This window comes from Meriones unguiculatus, chromosome 7 (assembly GCF_030254825.1).
Source record: "Meriones unguiculatus strain TT.TT164.6M chromosome 7, Bangor_MerUng_6.1, whole genome shotgun sequence".
Taxonomy (NCBI): Eukaryota; Metazoa; Chordata; class Mammalia; order Rodentia; family Muridae; genus Meriones; species Meriones unguiculatus.
In genome coordinates, this window is record NC_083355.1 from 3,347,377 (window position 1) to 3,370,393 (window position 23,017).

The 23,017-nt window shown below is 56.5% G+C and overlaps 2 protein-coding genes across 5 annotated transcripts in view; both read right to left on the reverse strand.

The window, feature by feature from the left end:
* Positions 1-977: 977 nt before the first annotated feature.
* On the reverse strand, positions 978-17,327 carry Gaa (alpha glucosidase). Of its 3 annotated transcripts, none has more exons than XM_021639753.2 (20): positions 17,175-17,327; positions 14,583-15,164; positions 13,170-13,315; positions 11,815-11,980; positions 11,645-11,741; positions 11,198-11,317; positions 10,991-11,109; positions 10,777-10,908; positions 9,232-9,342; positions 8,569-8,682; positions 8,405-8,489; positions 7,812-7,929; positions 7,250-7,383; positions 5,696-5,847; positions 5,131-5,279; positions 4,138-4,279; positions 3,597-3,743; positions 3,320-3,484; positions 2,951-3,103; positions 978-2,473 (listed from the first exon to the last, which is right to left on the reverse strand). In XM_021639753.2, exons 2-20 carry the CDS (start codon positions 15,117-15,119, stop codon positions 2,414-2,416), a joined length of 2,847 nt encoding a protein of 948 aa, XP_021495428.1. In that variant the 5' UTR covers positions 15,120-15,164; positions 17,175-17,327; the 3' UTR covers positions 978-2,413. The 3 variants fall into 3 exon arrangements, with proteins under 3 accessions (XP_021495428.1, XP_060242269.1, XP_060242270.1); XM_060386286.1 differs by having other exon boundaries at positions 978-2,491; XM_060386287.1 differs by lacking the exon at positions 978-2,473 and adding an exon at positions 2,766-2,786.
* A 1,811-nt stretch (positions 17,328-19,138) lies between these two features.
* Positions 19,139-23,017, reverse strand: part of Ccdc40 (coiled-coil domain containing 40) — a 37,181-nt gene continuing 33,302 nt past the window's right edge. For both annotated transcript variants that reach the window (XM_021639763.2, XM_060386288.1), the window contains exons 19-20: positions 20,859-21,017; positions 19,139-20,025 (exon numbers count right to left, since the gene is read on the reverse strand). In XM_021639763.2, the coding sequence (XP_021495438.1) occupies positions 19,789-20,025; positions 20,859-21,017 (396 nt within the window). In that variant the 3' untranslated portion in view covers positions 19,139-19,788. The remainder of the gene's footprint in view (positions 20,026-20,858; positions 21,018-23,017) is intronic.

Consider the following 23,017-nt stretch of genomic DNA (forward strand, 5'->3'; position numbering starts at 1 on the left):
GTGGGGATAGAGAAGTCACCCTGGAACTTACCTGCTCGCTCACATCCTGTGAAGGGCAGGAGCTTTGGCTGCACATGCTCACAGGACAGAGCACCAGGTAACGACAGGGGTTGAGGAGACTGGGAACAGACCTGGCGCAGCTGTGGAGCCTTGAAAATGAGGGTCGGCTGCGGTCAGCAGGGGACAACACTTGTAGCTGAATCCGCCCATAGCCCACACGAGCTGATGGACTGCAGCCTCTGACACGCTGACCAGCACTCAGGAGGCAGAGGCAGGTGGATCTTTGTGAGTTCCAGGACAGCCAGGACTACCCAGAGAAATGCTGTCTCGAAAAACAAAAAACAACTGTGGTGATGTGTTCTACCAGTGATAGAAGCTTACCATTCTACAAGGGTAGGACTTCGAAGCTCACAAGATTTGAATATTTGCTGAAGAGCACAGATGGGTGCTGTGTGAGCCTGCTGAGAGCTGCTTGCTCCTAGGAAGTTGGTAGTGTGAGAATCATGGTGAGTGTGCCCTCACACTCACTCTCCACAATTACTACAGCCAGACTGTTAGAGTGCTGGGGTGAGGGTAGTCTGGCTGGAACGTGCCAACCCATTGGTGCCAGGTTGATTGCGCAGGTCTGGCTGCCTGGGCACCTGTCCCCTCACTCCCTCCCCATTCCCTGAGTGTCCTTTCCTGACACTTCGAGTGTAGGGAGGTTGGGGAACGGTAACTTCCCTGCTGGTGTCTCCCCACAACCCCCCACTGCTGCCAGGACACAAGAACCACTTCTTCCCTATGAAACTACGTGTCATCCTCCGGGTTTGCTCACGACATGAACCGGAATAGTGGTTGTGTCAGACCTACCCAGACCCATAGTAAAAGTTTAAAAGCCCAGCTATAACCGCACACTGTGGCCCTTCCCTGTACTGAGGTGTGAGCAAGCACCTCACCCCACGAAGCGCCAGAGATAGAGCAACAAGTCTCCCGAGTCTAGCTTAATGAAGCCTTGAGTTTATTGGGGTTACTGACAGAATACAAGACATGAAGCAGCTCTGTTACAGAGAAGCCCACCCCAGCACGTGTGAGGCCTGCAACCCTGGACCCCACAGACTGAAAGCCAGCTCAGCCAGGTGGAGAGTATCCCGTTCAGAGTCTTACTGCTAAGGAACTTGGGAGGCCCTATACATCTTGGTTTAGGAGCTTCTGGAACCTTAATGAGCTTCCCTCTATGAGGAAATATTGGAATGAGAAAACGGGAAAACGGGCAGAGCCATTACCACCTACCAACGTGGAAGAGTCATGCTGAATCCTAGATCTCATTTATATGACATTCCAGAAGATGTATAAACCATGAACACAAAGCCAGCTTTTGACTGATTTCTCTTTTAATCACTTGTCCATCCGTGTGCCGTCACAGGGACAGGTGGCACAGTCCCAGATGGAGTGCTAAAGCTACCTCAGACATTTGCCGTGGATCATGCCATGATCACGCAGTGTGGGCCACTGTGAGCAAACCTTAGGCCTCTGCCAATGGGACTAGCCTCTCCTTGACTTCCTTCTTTCTGGACACCTAGAGAGCCTGCCTTCCTGTCCGCCGCCCTTCCACGTGGAGGAAAACAAGATGGAAACACCAGATAGAGAGGCTCACTCCACAGGGGGTGGCCCAAGTGCCTCCGCTCTCTAGGACCCCAAGAGCCCGTGGTAATTACTACCCTGACCGCCTCTCCACAGGATCCCTGGGAGCCAAGTGCCTAACAGGAGGCTCCGGTGACCCTGGCGGAGACTGCTGCGGACAGTAAACAGTGATCCAGCCAGTGGCTCACAGAAGTGGGCTGACTGCTGAGCCTCACTCAGCCCATCAACCCCTTGACATAAAACACCTTTCTTGTCGCTGGGCTTGCCAGGGAGCCTGCAGACAGATCTTTGCCTAGGGCTGAGGGCTCAGGTCCCACTCTGGAAGTCCCTGCCCAGCCCCAGCAGGACATTCTCTTGCTAACTCAGGGGTGGGGAGTTCTAGGACAGGTGACAAACCTCAGGTGATTCTGGGGACCTGAGGGTGTTGTGAAGACATCATGTGAGAGCTGGTTCCAAATGCCCCTTTTATTCAAAATGCACTTCACAGTAAAGTTTCAAGTCCTGCTGACATTTCCTGCCCCTTCTTTGTAGGGTTGCAGCTGCAGGGGCCACATGGCTGACGCTGTCCCTGCACCAAGCTCTACATTCTCCACAGTGTCAGGGACAGGCAGCTGGGGTCAAGCAGGTGAGGCACTGTCCTTTCCCAAGACAGTGCTTCAAGGGCACAAGCAGCAACACGGTGGAAAAACTCAGAAGATGTGCCAAGAGACCCGTACTCTGGGTCCTTACAGGTGCCACCATCCAGAGGGCGTTGCCTCCTTGAGAGGCCTCTGGAAACAGGCAGAGTCTGCTAGGACCAATCAATTTGGAACTGTTCTCCCATGTGCAGTGAGACAGGGATGGCCAGGGTCTGGAAGACAGAAAAAAGCTGCCAAGTGGTTCCTGCCTGTGAGCTAGGCCTCAGGTGCTTTGCATGTTGGCCTTCCTGCTTGGATGGAAGGGCATCCGGGGACTTGGGAGCCCAGGAACCACACAGCTCCGAGGTGGGACAGTGTCCACCAGGGAGAGGAGGGACGAATCTGGGGCCATCCCTCTCCACGCATCATCCTCCAGGTTTGCTCACGACATGAACCGGAATAGTGGTTATGTCAGACCACCTCAGAATTGGCACCTGATCCCACTGGGAACAGCTTCTGTTTAGCAGCTCATAGCCTCCATCATCTCTGCTCCCAAGGTAGATATGGCAAGGGTGAGGTCCAAGTGCTCTCTGTCTCCCTCCCATTAGTGTGTCTGATGATGGCTGAACAAGTGAGTCCCTGGGGTTCTTAGCATCCCCTTCGCTCATGCCCACCAAGGCAAAGACCCAACCCCCAGCCTGCCCTCCTACCTTGCTGTCAGGGCTGTAGGTGAAATTGGTGACAGGGACACCGTTGGAAAGGACCTGGGTGGGGGCTGTGGTCACTCCCAAGATGGTCACCTTCCTCAGCTGTAAGTCAGCCCCTTCCTTGGTCACATGCTCTAACTTGTTCACAATGGTATTCTGGTAATGTGGAGAGAGAAAAAAGTGTCATTGGACACCAAGTCCCACCAGAACAGGGACTCACTAAAGTGCCACAGGGCGGCCTCCTCCGTGCAGACATGAGGGACAAGCTGACCCAAGGATGGTGGCCATCCGGCCCAGTCCCTCCCTCCACCAGGCCAGGGCAGCTCCATCCCATGTTTCTACCCACCAGCCTGGGCAGGCCCTATGACTCACGTTCTTGGCTAAGAAGGTGACTAGCATGTAGTCCCCATGCTCCAAGACCCCCAGGCTCTCCCCATCATCCCAGAACAGCTCCCCACAGGCCTCGCCGCTTGCTGTCAATGCCACAGCCAGAGCCATGGGCTGCTTTCGGGACTCCGTGGTCGTGAGGCCGGGACCCTGGGAAGCGGGTGGGCACATGTCACATCTCTAACCCTGGAGGCTTGGAGGACATCTACGGCGACAGACCCTCAGGTCCCGTCCCGCCCTCCTGAGGCCCGGGACCTGGTACCTGCAGTGGGATGATGTACCCTTCCCTCAGGTGCACATTGATGGTATGCAGTGGGGCCTCCAGCGTCAGCCACTGCCCCTTGCTGCGGACAGCAGGTCTGAAGGCTGATGAAGGAGGCGGGAGGCTGCCAAGGGCCTCCACCGGCACCTGGAGGAAGGGCTCACGTCAGAAGGGTCCCTGGTAGCCCCCCAGCTACTATGCTGGTACTTGGAGCCATGTTCTGTCCCCCAAAGCCATGTGTGGTGGTCCAAGGGTGCTCCTGAAACAAGCTGGCTGTGACCCTGAGGGTGGGCCTGGTGTAGGATGAGCAAGGACTGCCTGGCTCAGCTGAGCGGCAGTGGCTGCAGAGCCCTCGACATTAACCATTCCAGCCTTGACTTCCTCGTCTAGAAGTGGGGTTACAGCAAAGAGCTGATGGCTAAGGGGCACCCCGTGAGGGTTCGGCATGCAGCTGGGACTTCGGAGGGCGAGTGCTGACAGCAGGAGGGCGTGGCCACTCTGGTCCCCACCACTCCTGAGTGTGAGGGACCCTGGGACTCACCATCTGCAGGTTGTACCACGTGCCCTTGGGGAAGTAGCCGGTCACTTCAGTTTTCCCAGGCTCAAGCACAGGTGTGATGAGCAAGGCCGACCCCCACAGGAGCTGGCGATCCACAGACCAGGTGCTGGGATCCTCAGGAAACCTTCCCGGGAGACACAGGCGTGAGGGCCCGGAGACTGGGGCCTCTAGGATTGCCCCTCAGGTGTCATCTACCTGGTCTTTGCAGTGTCTCACTGGGACCAGAAGCTTGAGGAGGCCAGGCTGAGGGGCTAGCAGCCAGTTAGGTCCCGGTGCTGGACCCAGGCAAAAGCCACCATGCCAGGTGTGTTTGATTATTCTTTGTTTGAGCCAGGGTTTCTCTACGTAGTCCTGGCTGAGAACTCACTCTGTAGGCCACGCTAGCCTCAAACTGACAGAGATCCACCTGCTTCTGCCTCCTGAGTGCTGGTGTTAAAGGCCTGTGCCACCATGCCCACATGCCCAGCCTTTTAACATGAGCACTAGGGACCAAACTTGAGTCCTTGCTCTTGTAAGGACTGGGCCATTTCCCCTGCATAACTGTTATTTAACCCTCTAGTCCATCTGTGTGGAACAAGAAGATGCTGATTTCTGTAGATCAAGCTACTTCCTACTTAAGAACCTTCTACTATCTGCCCCTGGAGTGGTGTCTGGGGACACAGATGGCACATCCCTTGCTTGTCTTTCTCCCATAAGCCACCCTCAAAGGGATCACTCATGACCACTTCATCAAAGCTCTGTCAGCCACAAGCCTGGTCGGTACCCTAGCCAGTTTTCCATCCTCCAGATGTCCTGGCAGAGACCAGGTCTATGGGCCCTGAGAGCACACGGCACTTTGGTCTCACTCAGCTGCAGCCTGCTTGGGTTGTGGGACACAGCCCAAGGCAGGAGGGCGTACCCTGGCATCGGGAGACTTCCCAGGGACAACCCTCCCAGAGACACATTCAGACTGTCAATCTGACCCAGGTGACTCACTCCAAGAAGAGGGGCCGGGCCACTGTGTCTCCTCTGACGTGGGCGCCATGGAAGAGGGTATACAGGTAGGGCAGAAGGGCATAGCGCAAACTCAAGGCCTTCCTCATGGCCTGCTGTGCCGTCTCACTGAACCTGTATGGCTCCTGAGGCTGTGTGGGCAGAGAAGGCAAAGGAGGTGAGCTGTTTAGCTTTTTGTCAGCTTGACACAAGCTGGCATCATGTGGAAAAAGGGAACCTCAGTTGAGCAAAGCTGTCCCTCCACGGTCTGTGCCTTAGTTCCTGCCCTGACTTCCCTTCATGATGGACTGTAAGCTGAAGATGAACTACACACTTTCTGCCCCAAGTCGCTTTTGGTCATGGTTGTTTATCATAGTAGCAGAAAAGCACACTGCAGGACATATCTGGGCTCCTAGGCTGTGAGCTCAACAGGAAAGCCACCCAAAGAACCTGCAGCTCCTTGACCATCCTGTGTGGAGGACAGCTTGGACGGGGCTCTCCCAGCAGGCATGGGATTTCCTAGGACAGGGTCTTGGTGGGTTGGGACTCCCCTGCCGCCCCATCCTACCATGCTTTTCTGGTCATTGTGGTTCCGCATGAAGGGGTAGAAGGCCCCCAGCTGGGTCCAGCGCACACACAACTCTTCTGACGTGTTTCCCTGGAAGCCACAGATGTCTGCCCCGACCAGCGGCACACCCAGCAGGTTAAACTGCAGGATTTCTGGGTACAGAGGCAGAATGACAACAGGTTACCAAGATGGCAAATGGACGGACAGGCCAGCTGGGCAGGTCGACCCTAGCCTCACCATCCGTGTCTGACGGGCAAGAACCCACTGGCCTCTGTGCTTCCCACCTGGGGTCAGCAACTACTTCCTACCACCTGGGACCAGCAAAGCAGCCCAGGGCCCGGGGTGTTCGGGGGCACAGGATACGTGACTGTGACCTTATTTGGAAACGAGCTTTCCGAATGTAATGGTACTAAGGTGAAGTGGTGGTGTGGTCCTAGGAAACTGCCATGTGATGATAAAATCACAAGGGGCGATGGCCCTGAGGATAGAGGTGAAGCTCGCAGCAATGCAATGAGAGGCCCAGGAGACCTGGAGCAGAAAGAAGGGTCCGCAAGGCTGTGTAAGGGCACCAAAGCCACACCTCAGTACAAGGGGGCATGGCTCTGCCACAGCTTGGCTTGCAGACCCATGGTCAGGCCACCATCAGTGGATGGATTCCTGTCAGATTAAGTCTAGAAAGCTGGCCTCAGCTATGGTAGCCTTGAGATATTAAGAGACATGAGCCCAAAAAGAAAAGCGACAAAGTCTAGATCCCAGTTCTGCAAGGCAGTTCTAAGTCTGGCTCCTGGGCTGCCAGGCCTGCCTGGAGTGAGCAACAGTTCATGAGGCTGAGAGCTCAGCCAGCTGGGACCCTTCATAGGTCTGTGAGCATATCCTACAGAAACCAGTCATCTGTACGTCAGGAGGTTCCCGATCTTAGACAAGGCTCTTAGCTGCCCATGTGGCAGCCCGGCTTTTCTTCCCTAGCCTGTTCTCCAGGGCTCCTGACCTTTCTGACCTAATGTGGGCCAATGGCATCAAAGTTCTTGGAACAAAAATCAAATTCATTTTTGCAAGTCAAGCAGACAGCCAGGCGTGGTGGCTGTCTGCACTTTAGTGTCAGCACTTGGGAGGCAGAGGCAGGTGGATCTCTGTGAGTTTGAGGGCAACCTGTTCTACAGAGTGAGGTCCAGGACAGCCAGGGCTACACCAAGAAATCTTGTCTCAAAAACCAAAGAAATAAAACAAACCAACAAACAAAAACCAAAAAGCAGGTAGAACAGATGGCCTGTATCTCAGGATGGGGCCCCAGAGAACAACTGTGAAAGACGAGAAGCTGAGGGCTTTTCCAGCAATGGTGAGAGTGAACTGGACACAGAGTGCTGAGAGAGGTGCCACAGGGGGACTGCCGACGCAGCTGAGCAGATGTGCCGGTGGGTAGGGACCTGTAGGCCTCACGTCCCACACGAGATGGCAGACGTCCCCAAGCTCTCCCAGGACTCTCTGCAGTGCTGAGCCCAGAACCCAAAGGCCCCCAGAGAAGACCTCAGAGCCCTCCAGGGAGCCTGTACTCACCTGGCACAGAGTATGAGAGATGCTCCCAGGAGCTCCACACATCACCTGTCCAGTGGCCAGCGTATTGGCCGTGGCCAGCGAAGGTTGAACGGGAGATCACAAAGGGTCGTGTTCCCCGAACCTTCGCTAGGGCTCTGAGTGGGATGGGAACAGAGAGAACTGGCCTCACACACCCTCTATGTGCTAGATCGGAGCGCCTGGGGCCAGTGGCAAGGGATCGGGCTGGGAGAGGGAACTAACGGTGAAGGACAGACTGGGGTGGGGAAGAGAGGCCATCACCAAAGTATGTCAGGTACAGTAGCCCTGCCCCAGTGACTCCGATGCCATCTGCAGGTGAGCCACCACCCTGAGCCTTCCCTTAGGTGCCATCCCCTACCCACTTCAGCTAGGATGCCCTGGGCATAAAGTGTGGGGAGAGGCTGGCTTCAAGACAGGTGGGCAGGCATGTGCAGACATCGCTGGCTCATGGGTGGCCTAGGTGGCCTCTTCCTTCCGTAACCCTGACAGGAGGTGGCCCACCTCTGAGCCCTTACTGAGTGCCGGGCAGGCTGGTTGGCCTCACCTGCTGGAGGCGATGGCTTCAGTCAGGCCATACAGGTTGTGGAGGTTGTAGTGTGTGGAGAGGAACTGGTGGCTGGAGACACAGATGGTGGCTGCCTGCAAGTCCCCACCAACCACGCCTAGGCGGGAAGAGGGCGAGTTTCTCATGGAACATCCTCCAGCGGTCCATGGACTCCCTCCCCTTAGCCCACACCCTCTGCTCAGGTGGACAGCTCCTTGGGCTCGGCTTCAGCTCGCCCCACTCTCGGCACCCCGGGCCTGTGGTGGCTGACACACGTCACTGCGCACACCTGGTATTCCACAGATGGGGCAGGTGGCACCAAAGATGCTCCTCTGCAAACTACAGCCTCACACCCACCCAAGTGTCATCTGGACCCAAACCCCTTCCCCCGGGGCACTGGCTACGAGTGACAGTGTCGGTGTCACTCTTGGGTTTTCTCTCCAGTCTGTCCTGCTGGCTGCTCTGCCTACCGATTGCCAAAAACGAGAACTTCGCATCTTCCAAAGCACAAAAGCACACTCACTCCCTGGCTCACACCGCTAACTCCAGCACCGCCCCTCCAGGCAGGTGGGGGTGGGGGCACAGCGACTCACCAGGCACATACGGTGGGTTCTCCAGTTCGTTGTCAGGGCAGCCCTCCTGAGAGCCTCTGACGAAGTTGGATGGTTCGTTCATGTCCTGTCAGGGGCCAAGGTCTGAGCTGGGCTGGTCCCCAGAGAGTGGGGGCGCACCCAGTACGGGAAGGGGCCACACTTACGATCCACATTCCATCGAAGGGCACCTGGGCATGGAACTCAGAGACCATGTCCTGCCACCAGTCAAGGGTCTCAGGGTTGGTGAAATCGGGGAAGGCGGTGAATCCAGGCCAAACCTGAACAAGAGCCCAGAGAGGAGGACCAGTCCCAGGTAGGCCGTACCACAACCCTGTCAGGCCTCAGCAGAGCAGCAGCCTCACTGTTGGCCAACGCTGACACGCATCAGCAAACCCCAAGCCCAACAAAAAACAAGGCTCTCCCACAAGGCCTAGGAGCTGGAGGGCTTCAGCCCTGGGAGACCAAGGCCAGCGTACACACAAAGCCATGGGGCAGATGAACCATGGACCCAGGGCATTGGGAAGCTCTGACGGTGGAGCCCCCACCTTCAGACACAGGCCCACGCCTGCCCCTCCCTCACTAGGGACACATTAGGAGGGGAAGGTTGGGACTCAGGACTCTCAGAAGGCCCTCAGGGACAAGGAGGACCAGGGAGACCCCCACAGCCTCATGAAAGGTCAGCTAGTCTTGAGCTGGGCCCAGCTGTCTCCAGTGAGGACTCCCCCAACCCTACTGTTTCTGTTCTGTTTCATGATGGCTTCTGAACTGACCACTGCCCTGGACAGCTGCTCTGTCTCCCTGGCCACAGCCCCCATCCCACACACTACCTTCCCAATCAGTGGTTGCCCAGTCTCATTGGTGATGAACACGCCCCTCCGAAGACCCTCGTCATAGGGCCGGTAGCTCCCAGCAGGGCCCGAGCTGCTGATGGCGGGGTCCTGGGGAAAGGAGTGGACAGTGAGAAGAACGTGGCCTCGGGTCTAGCCACTGGGAGAAGTGCAACAGAGTGAGGCAGAGAGAGGATGGTACAGGAAAATGGCCATCCAGTCTCTAGAGCTTGCTAGAAGCTGCAGGGTAAGTCTGGATACATGATCCTCCTGTCCTCTGATTTTCCAGAGGTACAAAAGGATCACTTACATTTGCTTCCTTTATTTATTTATTTATTCATTCATTCATTTATTTTTTGAGACAGGGTTTCTCTGTGTAGCCCTGGTTGTCCTGGACTTACTCTGTAGACCAGGCTGGCTTTGAACTCACGGAGATCTGTCTGCCTCTGCCTCTTGAGTGCTGGGATTAAATGTGTGTGCCACACTGTCCAGTTTATTCTTATTAAGTGTGTGTTTGTGTGTGTGTGTGTGTGTGTGTGCGCACATGATTCCACAGAGGCCGGAAGAAGGTGTTGAAATTACAAGTGAGCTCCTTGACCTGGGTACCAGGTCAACTCAACGAACTGAACTTCCTACTCAAGAATGACTCTTAACTGCAGAACCATCTTTCCAGCCCCTATTCACTTTTTAAAAAGTCCCAGGCATGGCGGTGAGTGGTAAGGGCCTTTAATCCCAGAGGCAGGCAGGTCTCTGTGAGTTTGAGGCCAGCCTCGTCTACATAGCAACATACAGGCCAGCCATCCCTACATGGTGAAACCCTGTCTTTAAACGAAAAAAAAAAAATCTCCATCTGACCTTGTGCAACAGGCTTATCTTCCCAGCTGCTTGGAAAGCTAAAGCAGGAGGGTTGTCAGTTCAAGGCCTGTCTGGGCAATCTAGTGAGGCCTTTTCTCAAAGTAAAAACTAAACAGAGTTAGGGAGATGGATCAGTGGTAACGTGCCAGCCTGACCTGTTTGTGGTTCACTGCCTTCGCCCCGCAAGTCCACTACCCCGCAAGTGCTGATGAGGCAGGCTTCAGAACCTCCCATGGCTTCGCTTCCTCTGCTGAAGGGTCTGTGGCAGTGGCTGTTTGGCTTTCTTGGACCGTATGTCTCTGGCTAAGGCTGGTCAGGAGACCACAGCTAGGAGAGCCCCTGTCCCCTTCCTGATGTAGGGACAGGCACACGGCAAGTCTGTTCCCTTCCCACACAGACAAAGCTGGCCTGAGAGAGAAGCCAGGACCAGGAGACACAAACCACATCTAGGCCCGGAACCAACACCAGCTTGTTGTGGCCCTACCTTGGGCTTTTCGGCAGTTCAGGCCATCAGCAGATCCTACCTGCTGAGCCCAGACCATGACATCGGTGCTTCCAGGAACCTGGACAGCAGACACTAAGCCTGCAACCTTCCAGATCCTTTAACACCAAAGAGTCAGGGAATGTCCTGGGCAAGCACTCGGCAGGAGGAGGAGGCCACACACAGGCAGCAGCACTCGATCGGCTTACCACAATCATTATGTACCGCCGGCCACCCTGGTGGAGCTCGCGCACCATGTCTGGGAAGTCTGCAAAGCCGTCCTGGTTGAAGGTAAAGTCCCTGCGGGCATCCATGTAGTCCAGGTCGTTCCACTGCACGTCCTGCGGCAGGGGAAGGGAGTGGAAGCTGAGACTGGGAGGCAACAGCGCAGAAGCTGGGGTGCCCCCCCCAACTTCCACTCACCAGGGGGAAGCGTGCACTGGTCATGTTCTCCACCACCTGGCGGACAATGGCGGTGGAGGAGTAGCCCCAGCGGCAGAGGTGGAAGCCCAGGCCCCAGTATGGAGGCATGAAGGGGTATCCTGCAGACCAGCACTGCAAGTGAGCAGGGACCGGGGGCAGGTGGCAGGGCCGGGGGTCCGAGGCCGGTGGACAGGGGCCAGGCCTTACCCACAACGTCCAGGTACTGCTGCACCACGCTCTTGGGCTCTGGGCCTAGGAACACGTACACATCCAGGATCCCACCTGTTGACCTCCAGGTCAGGGCCGGGCTGGGCTGCAGGACCACGTCTGCGGGGGAAAGCAGCTTGGGCTCAGGAACAAGAATACCCCACAGGTGGGTCAACCCTTAGCTACAGAGCATGGGGGATGACCACGGGGTAGGGATGGGGCAGCCGGCGGAGCCCAGCTGATCAAGCCCTGAAGACCATGGAGCAGATGAGCCCGGAGTGACACCCAGGCTCCTTAGGTACCGAGGGCCTGAGCAGGATGGGGACTGTGCTCAGTGGACTCTGCCCGTGCAAGGTCCCCAGGAGACAGGCAGACTCCGGGGCCAGCAGTGCCCCAAGCCGTCTCCCTCGGAAGGGACTACTGAGGAGCCCCAGTCTGGTGACTCACCCATGGCATTGCTGTTCAGCAGGAAGACACCATGAGCCGAGCCACCGTCCTCCAGGGCCAGGTAGAAAGGGTGTGACCCGTACAGGTTGGCACCTGGCTGGAGGACAAGAGCCAGCACCTCGCACCCAGGGCCCCAGCCTCCACATTCCCGCTCCCTGCCCAACTCTTACCAAGGGCGCCATATCCCGGTTCCAGAGCGTGATCCGGGTCCACTCAGTGCTGAGCATGAGCGGGCTGAGGTGCTCGGCCAGGCCTGTGATGTGCTGCGAGGGCAGCGAAGTGGAGAGCTGCAGGAACTGGTCGGCGAAGAACAGGGGGGCCACGGTTGTGTTCAGCCTGGGGAGACACCAGATTCCCTTAGACCCCAGGCCACACAGACTAGGAGAATGGATCCTTCAGAAAGGAGGGTTGGGGAGGGACCGAGTAACGTCACCAGCTCTGCATCATGCTAACCCTGGCACAATGGCCACATAAAGTTCAGCACCTGAAGACAGAAGAGCCAGAGCACACGCCCAGGGACCCATGTTACCCCAGGGCAGAGGAATAGTGACACAAACATGAGTTCTGTGAGGGGGACCGGAACCCTGGAGGACACAAGGCACAAGAGAGGCTGATGACCCTTTACCTGAGCCTGTGTTCTTCTAAGAACAATGAGGGTTGGAATAGCACCGATTAGTTACAGAGATAAGGAGTCAATACTGGAGGGTGCGTGCAGTAGATGCATTTGGTAAGTGAAGGTAAGGCCACTAGGCGCGCCCCATGCGGGAGTGCCATTGCAGACTGGGCCAGGCTCTTTCCCTGATCCCACCGTCACTTGGGTGGCTCATCCCTTGGGGTGGGTCATCTCGGATGCTGTAGGTATCAAGCACTCTGTTGCAGCAATGAGGTCATCACCACACACTGCCACGGATCTCCTCCCTGGGAAGCCACAGAGGGAACCTTTGGGACCCATTGTAGAAGCACCTGGCCAAGCCCTGGCTGAGCACTCAACAGCAGTGGTGGCGGATGTGTGCTTGGTGGGTCACGAGCAAGGAAAAAGCTGTGCTGGCTGGTTTCTGTCAACCTGAAACAAGCTAGTGTCGTCTGGGAAGAGAACACGGTTCTCAGCTGAGAAAACCCTCCCATTAGACTGGCCTGTTCGCAATCCTGTGGGCCAGTTTCTTGACTGATGTGGGAGGGCCTAGCACACCGTGCATCTACCACCCCAGGGCTCGTGGTCCTGGCTTGGATAAGACAAGAAGCTAAGCAAGCCATGAGAAGGGAGCCAGCAAGCAGCACTCCCCGGCAGCCTCGGCCTATGTTCCTGCCTCCAGGTCCCTTCCTGCCTCAGGTCCTGCCCTGACTCCCTGTAGTGATGGGAGTCTTATCTGGGAGCTGTGAAGTGAAATAAACCCTTTCTTCCCCACGCTACTCTCACTCATGGTGTTAATCACAGCAGTGGAACACAGAATAGAGATCTGTCCCTGAGGGGCCACCAGGTCCTGTCGACTCAGGGTGGGGCCAGAGTTCCAGGTACCCAACTCACAGCACTCGGCCATCAAGCTTCCTGCGCAGGATCACGCCAAAGGGCTCTTCTGAGAAGTCCACGCTGTAAAGAGGGGATGGCGCCCGGCTCAGGACACGTGGGGTCTCCAGGGGAACTTCATAGCGCTCCTTAGTGGGATCTTTGATCTAGGAGAGACGGGACGCTCAAAGCCACTCAGGAGCCAGGAACCCGGGACAGTCACTTCAGGCCCCAGGGTGGCTGCACACTGTGTCACTGTAGCCTCAGTTTCCTCCCCGCGGCGGTGAAATGCAGAGCAGCTACTAGACTCAGATAAGCAGTAAGTAGTCGTGTGTGTTTTCTTCCTTGCTTTATTAACCTTTCTGGTTAATTGATTGGTGAATTTTTGAAGCAGGTCCCTACTCTGTAGCCTGGGCAAGGCTGGAACTCACTCTGAAGCCTGGGCTGACATTTCACTCACTGAGATTCTCTTGCTATCGCTTCCTAAATGCTGTAATTACAACCATGATCCACTTTTTCAATTTTTTTTTTTCTACTGCTGGGGATCAAACTCAGACCCTGCACATGCCAAGCACACACTCTACCACTGAGCTATGTTCCGGGACCCACAAATAGGTTTTTTGTTTGTTTGTTTGTTTTCTTTGAGACAGGCTTTTTCTGTGTATCCCTGGCTGCCCTGGAACCCACTTTGTAGACCAGGCTGGCCTTGAACTCATGAGATCCACCTGCTTCTGCCTCCCCGAGTGCTGGGATTAAAAGCACGCGCCGGCGACACCACCCAGCTTCACAAACAGTTCTTAATTTTTTATATCTGTTTAACTTACCTATGCATGAGGTATACACACATATGTGTATGCATGCGTGTGTGTGAGGTCTACTGCATGTGCATGTATGTGTGCACGAATGGTGTGCATGTGCGGGTGCGTGCAAGCCTATGTGTTTGTGTGTGTACAACTGAGGCTGAGAGGCCAGTGAGCTCCAGGCTTGTCTCTGTCCCCGCAGAGCTGGGGCTGCAGGTGCATGTGCTTGGCTTCCTGCACGGGTGCGGGGGAACTGGGCTCACATCCTCAGGCTCGTGCAGTGGGCCATCGCCCAGGTCCCATAAACAGGGCTTAGCGTACGATGTCCCCAGCATTACACAGTACAGACTGAAAGCACAAAGTGCTCTTTCACAGAAAGGGTGCCTCAGACACTGTGAGAGACAGCATGGAACACTGGCGATTTCCCGCCGTCTGCAAGTGCTCAGGACGGAGCCACCACCCGGAACATTCCACAGGACGGCTGTGGTGTCACCTTCCGAGTGGCCTGCCCCCTCCTGCGCCTGCACCTGCCTTTCAGAGCCCCTGTCAGCTCTGCCCACACCCGGTGTCGCCGCAGGGGCCACACGCAGCCACACCACACGTATCACACACACGCACGCCTGTGCGCACCCACCGTGAAGTGGAGGCGGCTCTCGGTCTCCATCAGCATGTCCAGCTGTAGGGTCAGCACGTCCTTTGGGAAGAAGGTGGGGCCGGCACGGGTCAGAGTGGCTGTGTAGCCCGTGTCTGTGGAGCTGAGGTTCTCCAGCCGGTAGCTTGGGTAGCCGGGGGGGAAGAAACACCACGGCTGCCCCATGGGGGACACCTGCTCTGCCGGGATGTAGCAGCAGCCTCGGGCCTCGCACTCCTCCCGGGACACGCCCCTGTCTGGAGCACAGTCAAAGCGGCTGCTGGGGGGTACATCACACTGTGCAGGCACCGCTCCAGGCTGGTCGGGGTGCTCCTGGGTGTGCCGGGGTCCCGGCCCATAACCTTCCTGATGGTGCGGCCTGTAAGTCCTCCACAGTTCTGGGGAGGACTCAGGAGGGTCTTGGGGAAGCAGCAGTAAGTTACGGAGCATGATATGGCCAAGAAGGACAGCTGTAGACAAGGAGATGAGGGTGCAGACCCCAACCACGGAGTGGGAGCAGAGCTGCTTCCTTATATGCATGGTGAGGGCCTGTTGGCTGGGGGCAGCATGAGGAGTCCTAAAGGCCTGTGGAGAGGAGGAGCTGCGGTCAATGAGGGTGGGGGCTGAGGGTCCTGGGCACTTCCTCACAGCAGCACCCACACACGGTGCCAGTGCCTGGAAGGAGGCAGCCAGCCTGCCTCCCACCAGAGCAGCCATGAGGAAGGCCGAGTACAGGAGGCTCTCAGAGGCAGAGGGGCTGCTGCAGACATGGGCCCCACGACACTGTACAGACAGCCGTGAGAGGGAGCCAGGGCTTTATCAGGAGGCCTTGTGCCAGTAGAAGGCTGGGGTGGGGGCACCACCGCAAGGACAGGAAGAAAAGGAGCTGGAGTGAAGAACCCAGGAACAGCGTTCTCCAGCTAAAATGGCCACAGAGGCCTGTGGGCCTTCTGGGAACAGGGTTTGGGCAGAAGCTGGGCCCCAGGATGTGGTGGGGACAGGGGTATAACACATGGGAGGAGGACCCAGCAGAGTGGGAGGGTCTCAGGTGACCAGATGCGCTCAAGGGGAAAAGGCCTGTTTGCAGAAGGGCTGGCTGTGAATATTCCGACTAGCCCTTGGGGGCTCCACTGCGGCCCCCGGTAAGTCAGGGCTCTCCTGGTTGACAGTTTTCACCCACAATTCCCATGACTTTCTCCTGCTGGTGGCTCCCCAGCTCTCCAGTGGGGTGGGGGTGGGCTGAACTATGACCCAGTTCAGTTCTGATCTAACTATAATCAGGGCAGACTTCACAGGCTGGGGCTCTGCCACGCTCGGATGCCAACCGTAAGCGCCAGGTTGTCGCCATACCTCTGATGGACTGGCTATACACCTGGTGGCCCTGAGGACCCTGGTGGCAAGTCTGGCAACTCGTTGGACTCTCTCACAGAGCTCAGAAAAGGCTTCACGTACATTCACTGTTTTGTTTGTTTTGAAAGGTATAACTCAAGAACAGGCAGGATAACGAAATGAGTTGGGAAAGGTTGGGTGTGAGGTGGCCACTTAAATGTGTTGACCAGCTGGGATGCTCTCTGAACCCACTTGGCTGCCATTTTGAGACAGGGTCTCCAGTAGCCCAGGCTTGCCCTAACTTGCTTATGAAGCCAGGGATGAGGTGGATTCCTGCCAGCACCTCCCACATGCTGGGCTTTCTGGCCTTGAAGACCGTGCCCAGCCCTGGTTAGTTCTGTGTGCCTTCCCTTAGGCAGGCATGACTTGGTGAGTGGCCTCCGGCATCTTGCGAGAGTGGGGGTGTTTGGGTTGGTGCAGTTTGCAACCCTCCAATCACGCCTTGGTCTTTCAGATGCCTGGCGGCCATAATGAGCTACCAGGGTCCCCAGCCTCCAGATTAGCCACAGAAAGGCAATTAACCGCTGTGTGGGTCAGGCATGAGGACCAGAGTCCCATTTTGTCTTTTCTGCAGAGTCTCAGCTCCACCTGTCCTTCAGGACATGTGTGACGCAGACAGTGATTCAGCATCCAAGGACAGTGACAGGCTCAGACGGGCAGGGAGATAATCTGCATCTTCCAGGACCTTCCAAGGAGGCCCCAGGCGCAACCAGAAACACACGCACCAGGCAGCTCAGGCCCGGTCTCTCAGCCCCACAACTTAGGGAAAAAATGGGGAAGGAACTGAGGTCAGAGGCCACGGCTGACTCGGAGACCCGAGCTTGCTTTCTGGAAAGCAGCTGGATCCGCGGCGCCACCAGGCACAGGCGAGTCCAAACCCAAGCTCTCGGAGGTTTAAACTAAAGTTCTCGGTCTCTCCGGGCCTCAGTTTCCCCCAGCGAGACAAACACACAGAGCTCTGCCCGCCTAGCACTGCGGGAACGAACTAGAATCCCGGGCTTTGCCGGAGTCCGCTGTGTTATTAGGGCCGCCTGTGTTTGTTATTAGGGCTGCCTGGGTTGGGGTCCCTCCCCCCGGTGCCTGGGTTTCTCTGCTCGGTTCTCCCGAGCAGGAACTCGCGGATGGTAGGCCCGGCCTGCCTGGAGGAGGCCGCTCCTCCGGAGGCTGTCGGGCCTCACTCCGCCTTCGCTAGCTCGCCCGGCTCACCTGTGCAAACGCCCTCCAAGCCGCAGACCCCCAAGCCCGGCAGCGGGACAGCGCGGGTCACGTGGTCCGAGGGCGGGGCTCGAGCGCGGGGACCACGTGACACGGCCTCTGCGCAGGGGCCGGAGCCCAGGCGCGTGTTCTCGCTGCGTCCCCTAGTGGCTGCGGGCGACAGAGCGCGCAGGTGTTGGGACGCGGTGCCCGGGATGACACAGGACAGACCCGGCCCGAGGACGTCACCACAAAAGCTTCAGGGTGAGGTTAACAGACCTGGAAGTTCCGTCAGTGTGCTCGGTAGGGGAGAGTCAAGTACAGGGTGATCACTCAGAAAAGCTAGACCCGAGGAGGTTGACATGAGGGTCACACATTGGGACATAAGCCTGGGTGGTGATGCAGGTGTGAGATCCCAGCACTCGGGAGGTGGAGGCAGGAGGATTGCCAGTTTGAGGCCAGCCTGGTACACCTGATGAAATCCTGTTTCCAAAGCCGAAGCTGGCAGACAGGGATGTAGTTAGCGGCACAGCGCTGGCCTTCCGTGTGCAAGGCCCTTGCTTCCTGTAGTGCTGGAACCACTCTGACAGGGGAGGGTACTGTATGGCTCTCTGCCTCTCAGACTTTTGAAATAATAGACCCCCCCCCAAGAAATTAAAACCAATCCCTCATCTCATGCTGGGAGAGGGGAAAGTCCTGGGGGGGCATTGCATGGAGCTGTCAGCCTGTCTGACCCCACCCCAGTACAGGGGTGACGAGAGTCAAGGGATTGGTCAGTGGTGGACAGTGAAGGGACTCTGGCCAGCTTGAACGAGGTGAATGGGACTCTGGCAACCTTGCTTTTCTCCTCACTCCCTCTGCCTTGCTAAAACAAAACAAAACAAAACAAAACAAAACAAAACAAAACACCCAGATTACACTCCTAAAGCGAGCCACCAAGGTCTATTCTCTTATTTGGCCACTTCCTCCTCCAGAGGCTGCCAAGGTCCAGCTATCAAAGTATTGAAGTCCTCGATCAAAAGCTCCCTTGGGTCCCCTAAATAACACACCCAATCAAAACATACCGCCACATCCTAGCCCTTTCTAACCCAGACCTCCTCTTTTTCTCAGAAAAGTTATGCCTGTAAGGTCAGTGGCTGCTGTATTTCGTGCTGAGTCAGAAAGCGGCCACTTTAACTTGTCTCTCTGTGAAAACAGGGTGTGGCTTGTGCCTAATCCAGGGTCCAAAAGGGAACCCCTGCTGTGTGGGGTCTCCTAACAGATAGGACCATAGCCTGACCAAGAACCTTAGCCATACAGACCCACTGCCCTATTCTGAGTCAAACCTCACAATTAGGACCCTCAGGAGGGACTGGGTATGGGTGGCAGTCCATTATTTGTCCCCACTTCTCAAGGTGGCCACGTTGAATTAAACCCCCTTTCTCTGCTTTTCACTGTTGTCTCTTTAATTGGCACTGGGACAGGTAGCTGAGCCTTGTTTCTTAGCACTGTCAAACTCGCTTTCAGAGAACAAACTCTACATCAGCAAGCCAGCACTTACAGGGACCTGACGGAAACACTGCAGACTTGCTAAACAGAAAGAATACACAGCACGGTAGAAGGCCAGGCTTGCAGTGTTGTGTCCAGGGTGGGAGGCAGGGCTGGAGAGTGGGGTAGGCAGAGCTGGCGTGCTGGAGCAGGGTGGGTGTTGTGGGGAGTGTGAGTAGGGTGGGCGGGGCTGGTCTCCTAGCTGCTTGGCTGTTTTTAATGTCAGTGTTGGGATAAACATGTTCTATCCTTTTGATCACAAGCAGCTTCTGAGCTGGGCATGGTGGCACACGTGTGTGGTGCCAGCAGAGAGAGGCAGGGCAGGCGCATCTCTGTGAGCTGGAGGCCAGCCTGGTCTACAAAGCCAGTCCAGGACAGCCAGGGCTACACAGAGAAACCCTGTCTCAAAAACAAAAAACAAAACCAAACAAACAAAGAACAGAAGCAGCTTTTGTCAACTTTCTGCTGTAAAGTTTAAAACTGAAATTACTCCACAGGACATTTTCCATTTCACATCTACAAGAGCACACAACTGGTGCTCAGAAATCCAGGGGAGGGGAGGGGAGGAGAGGTGGAGAATAGAGAGGTCGGAGGTCGGTGGGTGAGAGACAGGTGTCCCCTTTACTGAAGCACTTTCCTTCTTCACAGACATTTGCCCTCCTTGGAACCCTGGGGTCCTGGCTTTGATCTTTGGGTTTCAGTCTGGCTTAGCGCTTCCTGGGTCGGCAGAAGGGGAGCTCTCTTCAGGGTGGAGAAGAAGGGTAGGTCGTGCAGTTCAGACAGCTGGAGCAGGCCCTGTGAGGGATGAAGCTCTGTCTTGCTCCTGGCTTCCTTGGGGTCCTCTCTCCATTGCTTGCTCCACAAAACTGAGGGCCTGTCCTAGGACGGTGAGGCAGACCTCAGAACTGCCAACGGAGTGGTCTTACCCTGGATGGGGAGAGTTGGATTTTCACACTCACCAGAGCGGATCGGGAATGCTGGTGTGAGTGGCTACGATTCACGTGTGTCTGGCCTGTCAGTGTTTCTTAAGAAGGGTGTTGTTCTAGGGGACAAATAGATTTTCGGGATACGGGTTTCCTGCCAGGAAGCCTTGGCAGGTCTAGGAGTCCATCTTGCTGTCGAGCTTATGCTGAATGTGCTGTAGCGCCTCCCGGAACTGAGGGTAGTCCTCCATCATTTGGGCGAAGATGGTCCTGAACTTGGCCAGCCAGATGTCCAGCCGGTTGCGCTCCAGCATCTGGGACTTGGTGTTGCGGTACAGGAACACGTACTTCCCGTCAATTGCCGCCTGCAGGTTCTTGGCACGTGTCTGCATGGTCACGATCTCCAGGAGGTTCTGGGTGGGAAAGAGAGCCTGTGTCAGTCCTCAGAAGTCAGGAGGACTCCTGTCCCCAGCCCAGGCTGTGCAGGTGGTATTGAGGGGGCGAGGAGGAGGAGGAAAGGAGCCCTGCTCCTCCAGCAGGAGGAGGTGCGTGAGTGCTGTGTGACAGGTGCTGCGTGCATTCCTGAAGCCTTGCAGGAGACTGAGTCAGTCAGCCCAGCTGCAAAGCCCACCGGGGCAACGTCTGAAGTCTATGCAGATTCAGACAGACACTGGGATTCAGGTTTGACAGGCCCCTGAAGTCTGCCCTTGACACTGTATTCCATGCTGCCCCTGGGTGAGGGTGGGGGGAGGTTCCTCCGGATTCCAGATCACCCTCAGCCCTAGAGATCTCAGCTGTCTCTCAAGGTCAGTACCGAGCCCCTCAGCTCCTCACGAGGCTCAGCACCGTCCGGGCAGGCCCCTGTTGGCCAGGCTGCCCCACCTACCTGAATGGCTTCCTCTTCTCCCACCTCACTGAAGCCTCTACTCAAGTGTGTTTCCCACTCGGCCTTCCTGGAGTGCTCCTCTCAAAAACTCAGCCCCCTGATTCTACTCTGAAGACCTGACATCATCTATCCTTATGTCCCAAGAATGTAATCTTCAGCACAGCTGGGAATTTTGTTCTGTTCAGTTGCGTTGGCAACAGAATGGTGCCCAGCCGATAACAGGTAAAGATCAAAATGGGCGGTGGGAACGGGTCGAAAAGGATGCAGGCGGCTGGGCACAGGCATGTCTCCGTCTGGGGACCCACATGCTTCTCACCCCACCTGGGTGCTTCAGGCCCAGGGACCTCCCAGGACCTTTACCTGCCGTTTGAGAGTGGAGAGCTGAGTGATCTCATTTTCGAGAATGTCCGTTTCATTCTGCGTCACTGACAGTGAGTGCTGCCTCTCCTGGAGGGTGCTGTTGAGCAGCTTTTGAGTTGCCTCCAGATCCGAAATGTGCTTGACGCACTCGTCTGTCGCCTAGGAGAGAAACAGGACCGGGCGGGCTCCTGCACCAGGTTGCCCAGCAGTTAGAGGCATCCAGCTAAGGAGCGGCCCCGTGCCTCAGAATGCTTGTTCTGGCGGGGAGGAGGAGGAGTTCCTGTATTAGTCACTTTTCTGTTGCTGTGTCAAGGCCACTTAGGGAAGGAAGGATTTATTTGGGCTTACAGGTCTGGAGGTTTAAGAGCCCATGATGGCTGGAGCAGAAAGCTGAGGGCTCACATCTTCAAACCACAACTATGAAGCAGACAGGGTGAACTGGACGCAGTCTTTAGCCTCGCTGCCACCACTGGTGTACTTCCTTCAGCGAGGCCGCGCCCCCAAACCTCCCCAAACAGTGCTACCAACTGGGGACCACTGTATTCAAATGCCAAGGACCATGGGGGCATCTCATGCCAACAGCCACAGACCTTACAGATTTATATGGGGGTGGGGGATGTAGCCTCAGAGACCCCAGGGGCCACGATGCCAACCGGGGAAGACATGGGGGAAGCAGTCTGTGCGAGTCTGTGATCCGAAGGAGCATGGGGACAGCCGAGGTCAGCAGTGATGCTGGAGCCAGGAAGGGGTGAGGTTGTGTGGGAAGGAAGGGTGGAAGGGTTGGGCTGGGGCCCATGTTGGCAGCAGTGTGGCAGGGATGAGGCTGGGGCTCTAGGGGGAAATATTGTTACCACGATGAGGAAGGTCCTGGCAGCGTTTGGTGGCTGACTCAGGGTCTGGGTAAAGGTGACCTAGGAACCCCCCTTAGCCACTTCCCAGGGACACAGAGCTTCAGGAGGGCCTGATGGGAGGACGAAAAGACCCCCTTTGTGGAGAGATGGAGGAGGGCTGCGTGTGACGAGCGGGAGGAAAGGCTGGCTGGCTGAGGGTGTGGGGCAGAGAGGAAAGAGCTCCTGATGAGGACTGGGAAGGCAGTTAGGTCAGACATGCAGCAGGAAGCTGAGGAAAAGCCAGGAGAGGCAGCAGGTGTAGCACAGGAAGACTGAGAATGGCCGCTCTGCCGCCTCACTCTGGAAGCTTCCAGGCTCGTCCACAGGGATGGTTCTTTGTAGCTGATCTTTCCCTATGCAGGAGGTACCCTAGAGAGGCCTTTAACGTTTCTACTGTTTTGAGACAGGGTCTCATATTTAGCCCGAGGTGGCTTTGAACTTGAGGCAATTCTCCTGTGTCTGCCTGAGTGGCTCATTGGTGCGTGCCATATGTCCTGCTCCTACGGGGGCTGTCCCGGTGCTCACCAGGGGAGCGGTGGGGCTGAGGTCACACTCCTGGTGTCCTTAGCACTACCACACTGTACGTAACTAGTTGTTTCACTTACGCACCTCAGCCCAGGAGGTATACTGCTCCTGTGTCTCCCAGCGTGTTAAAGGGTCCCACATACGCCCAAGGCCACAGAACCTAATGGGGGCCTCGGAACAGCTGCGAACTTCTGCCCCAGGGCTCTGGCCTGGCGGTTGCCAGAGGGCCTGGGCCTGGAGTGGTGCCTAAGTCCTCTTTCCGGGCGGGAGCAGCCACACCATCAGCTGGTTTTCCCTCCTCTAGAGTCCGGGAGCTTTTTGTTTTTTGGTTTTTTGTTTTTTTTTTTTTAATTTTTTCAAGGCTCTTCCAGGATCCTCAGAGTCTGTTTCTGCCAGTGGGAAGTGGCCTCCTGCAGTGCTGGGTGGTGCCCGGTGTGGATGGTCTGCTGGACCCAGACAGACACCCAGTGACAGGCCAGCGTGCTCAGAAGCACGGGCACGCTGACAGATGCCACCTCTTCACTGAGCAGGGACTGGACGCGTCTCCCTTCCCGGACCGGGGCCACAGCCAGAAGGTGCAGCGGTGTGTGTCCGCAGTGTGGGAAGAACTGGCTTGTTCACACCTAGAGCTCTCTCTTCCCTCCTCTGCCTCTGTCACGCCCGTGACACAGCAGCAGTGACCCCAACCCGCAGGAATGGGGAGAAGGAAAGATGGGAAAGCATGCTTCTAGGGACCGCGATCCA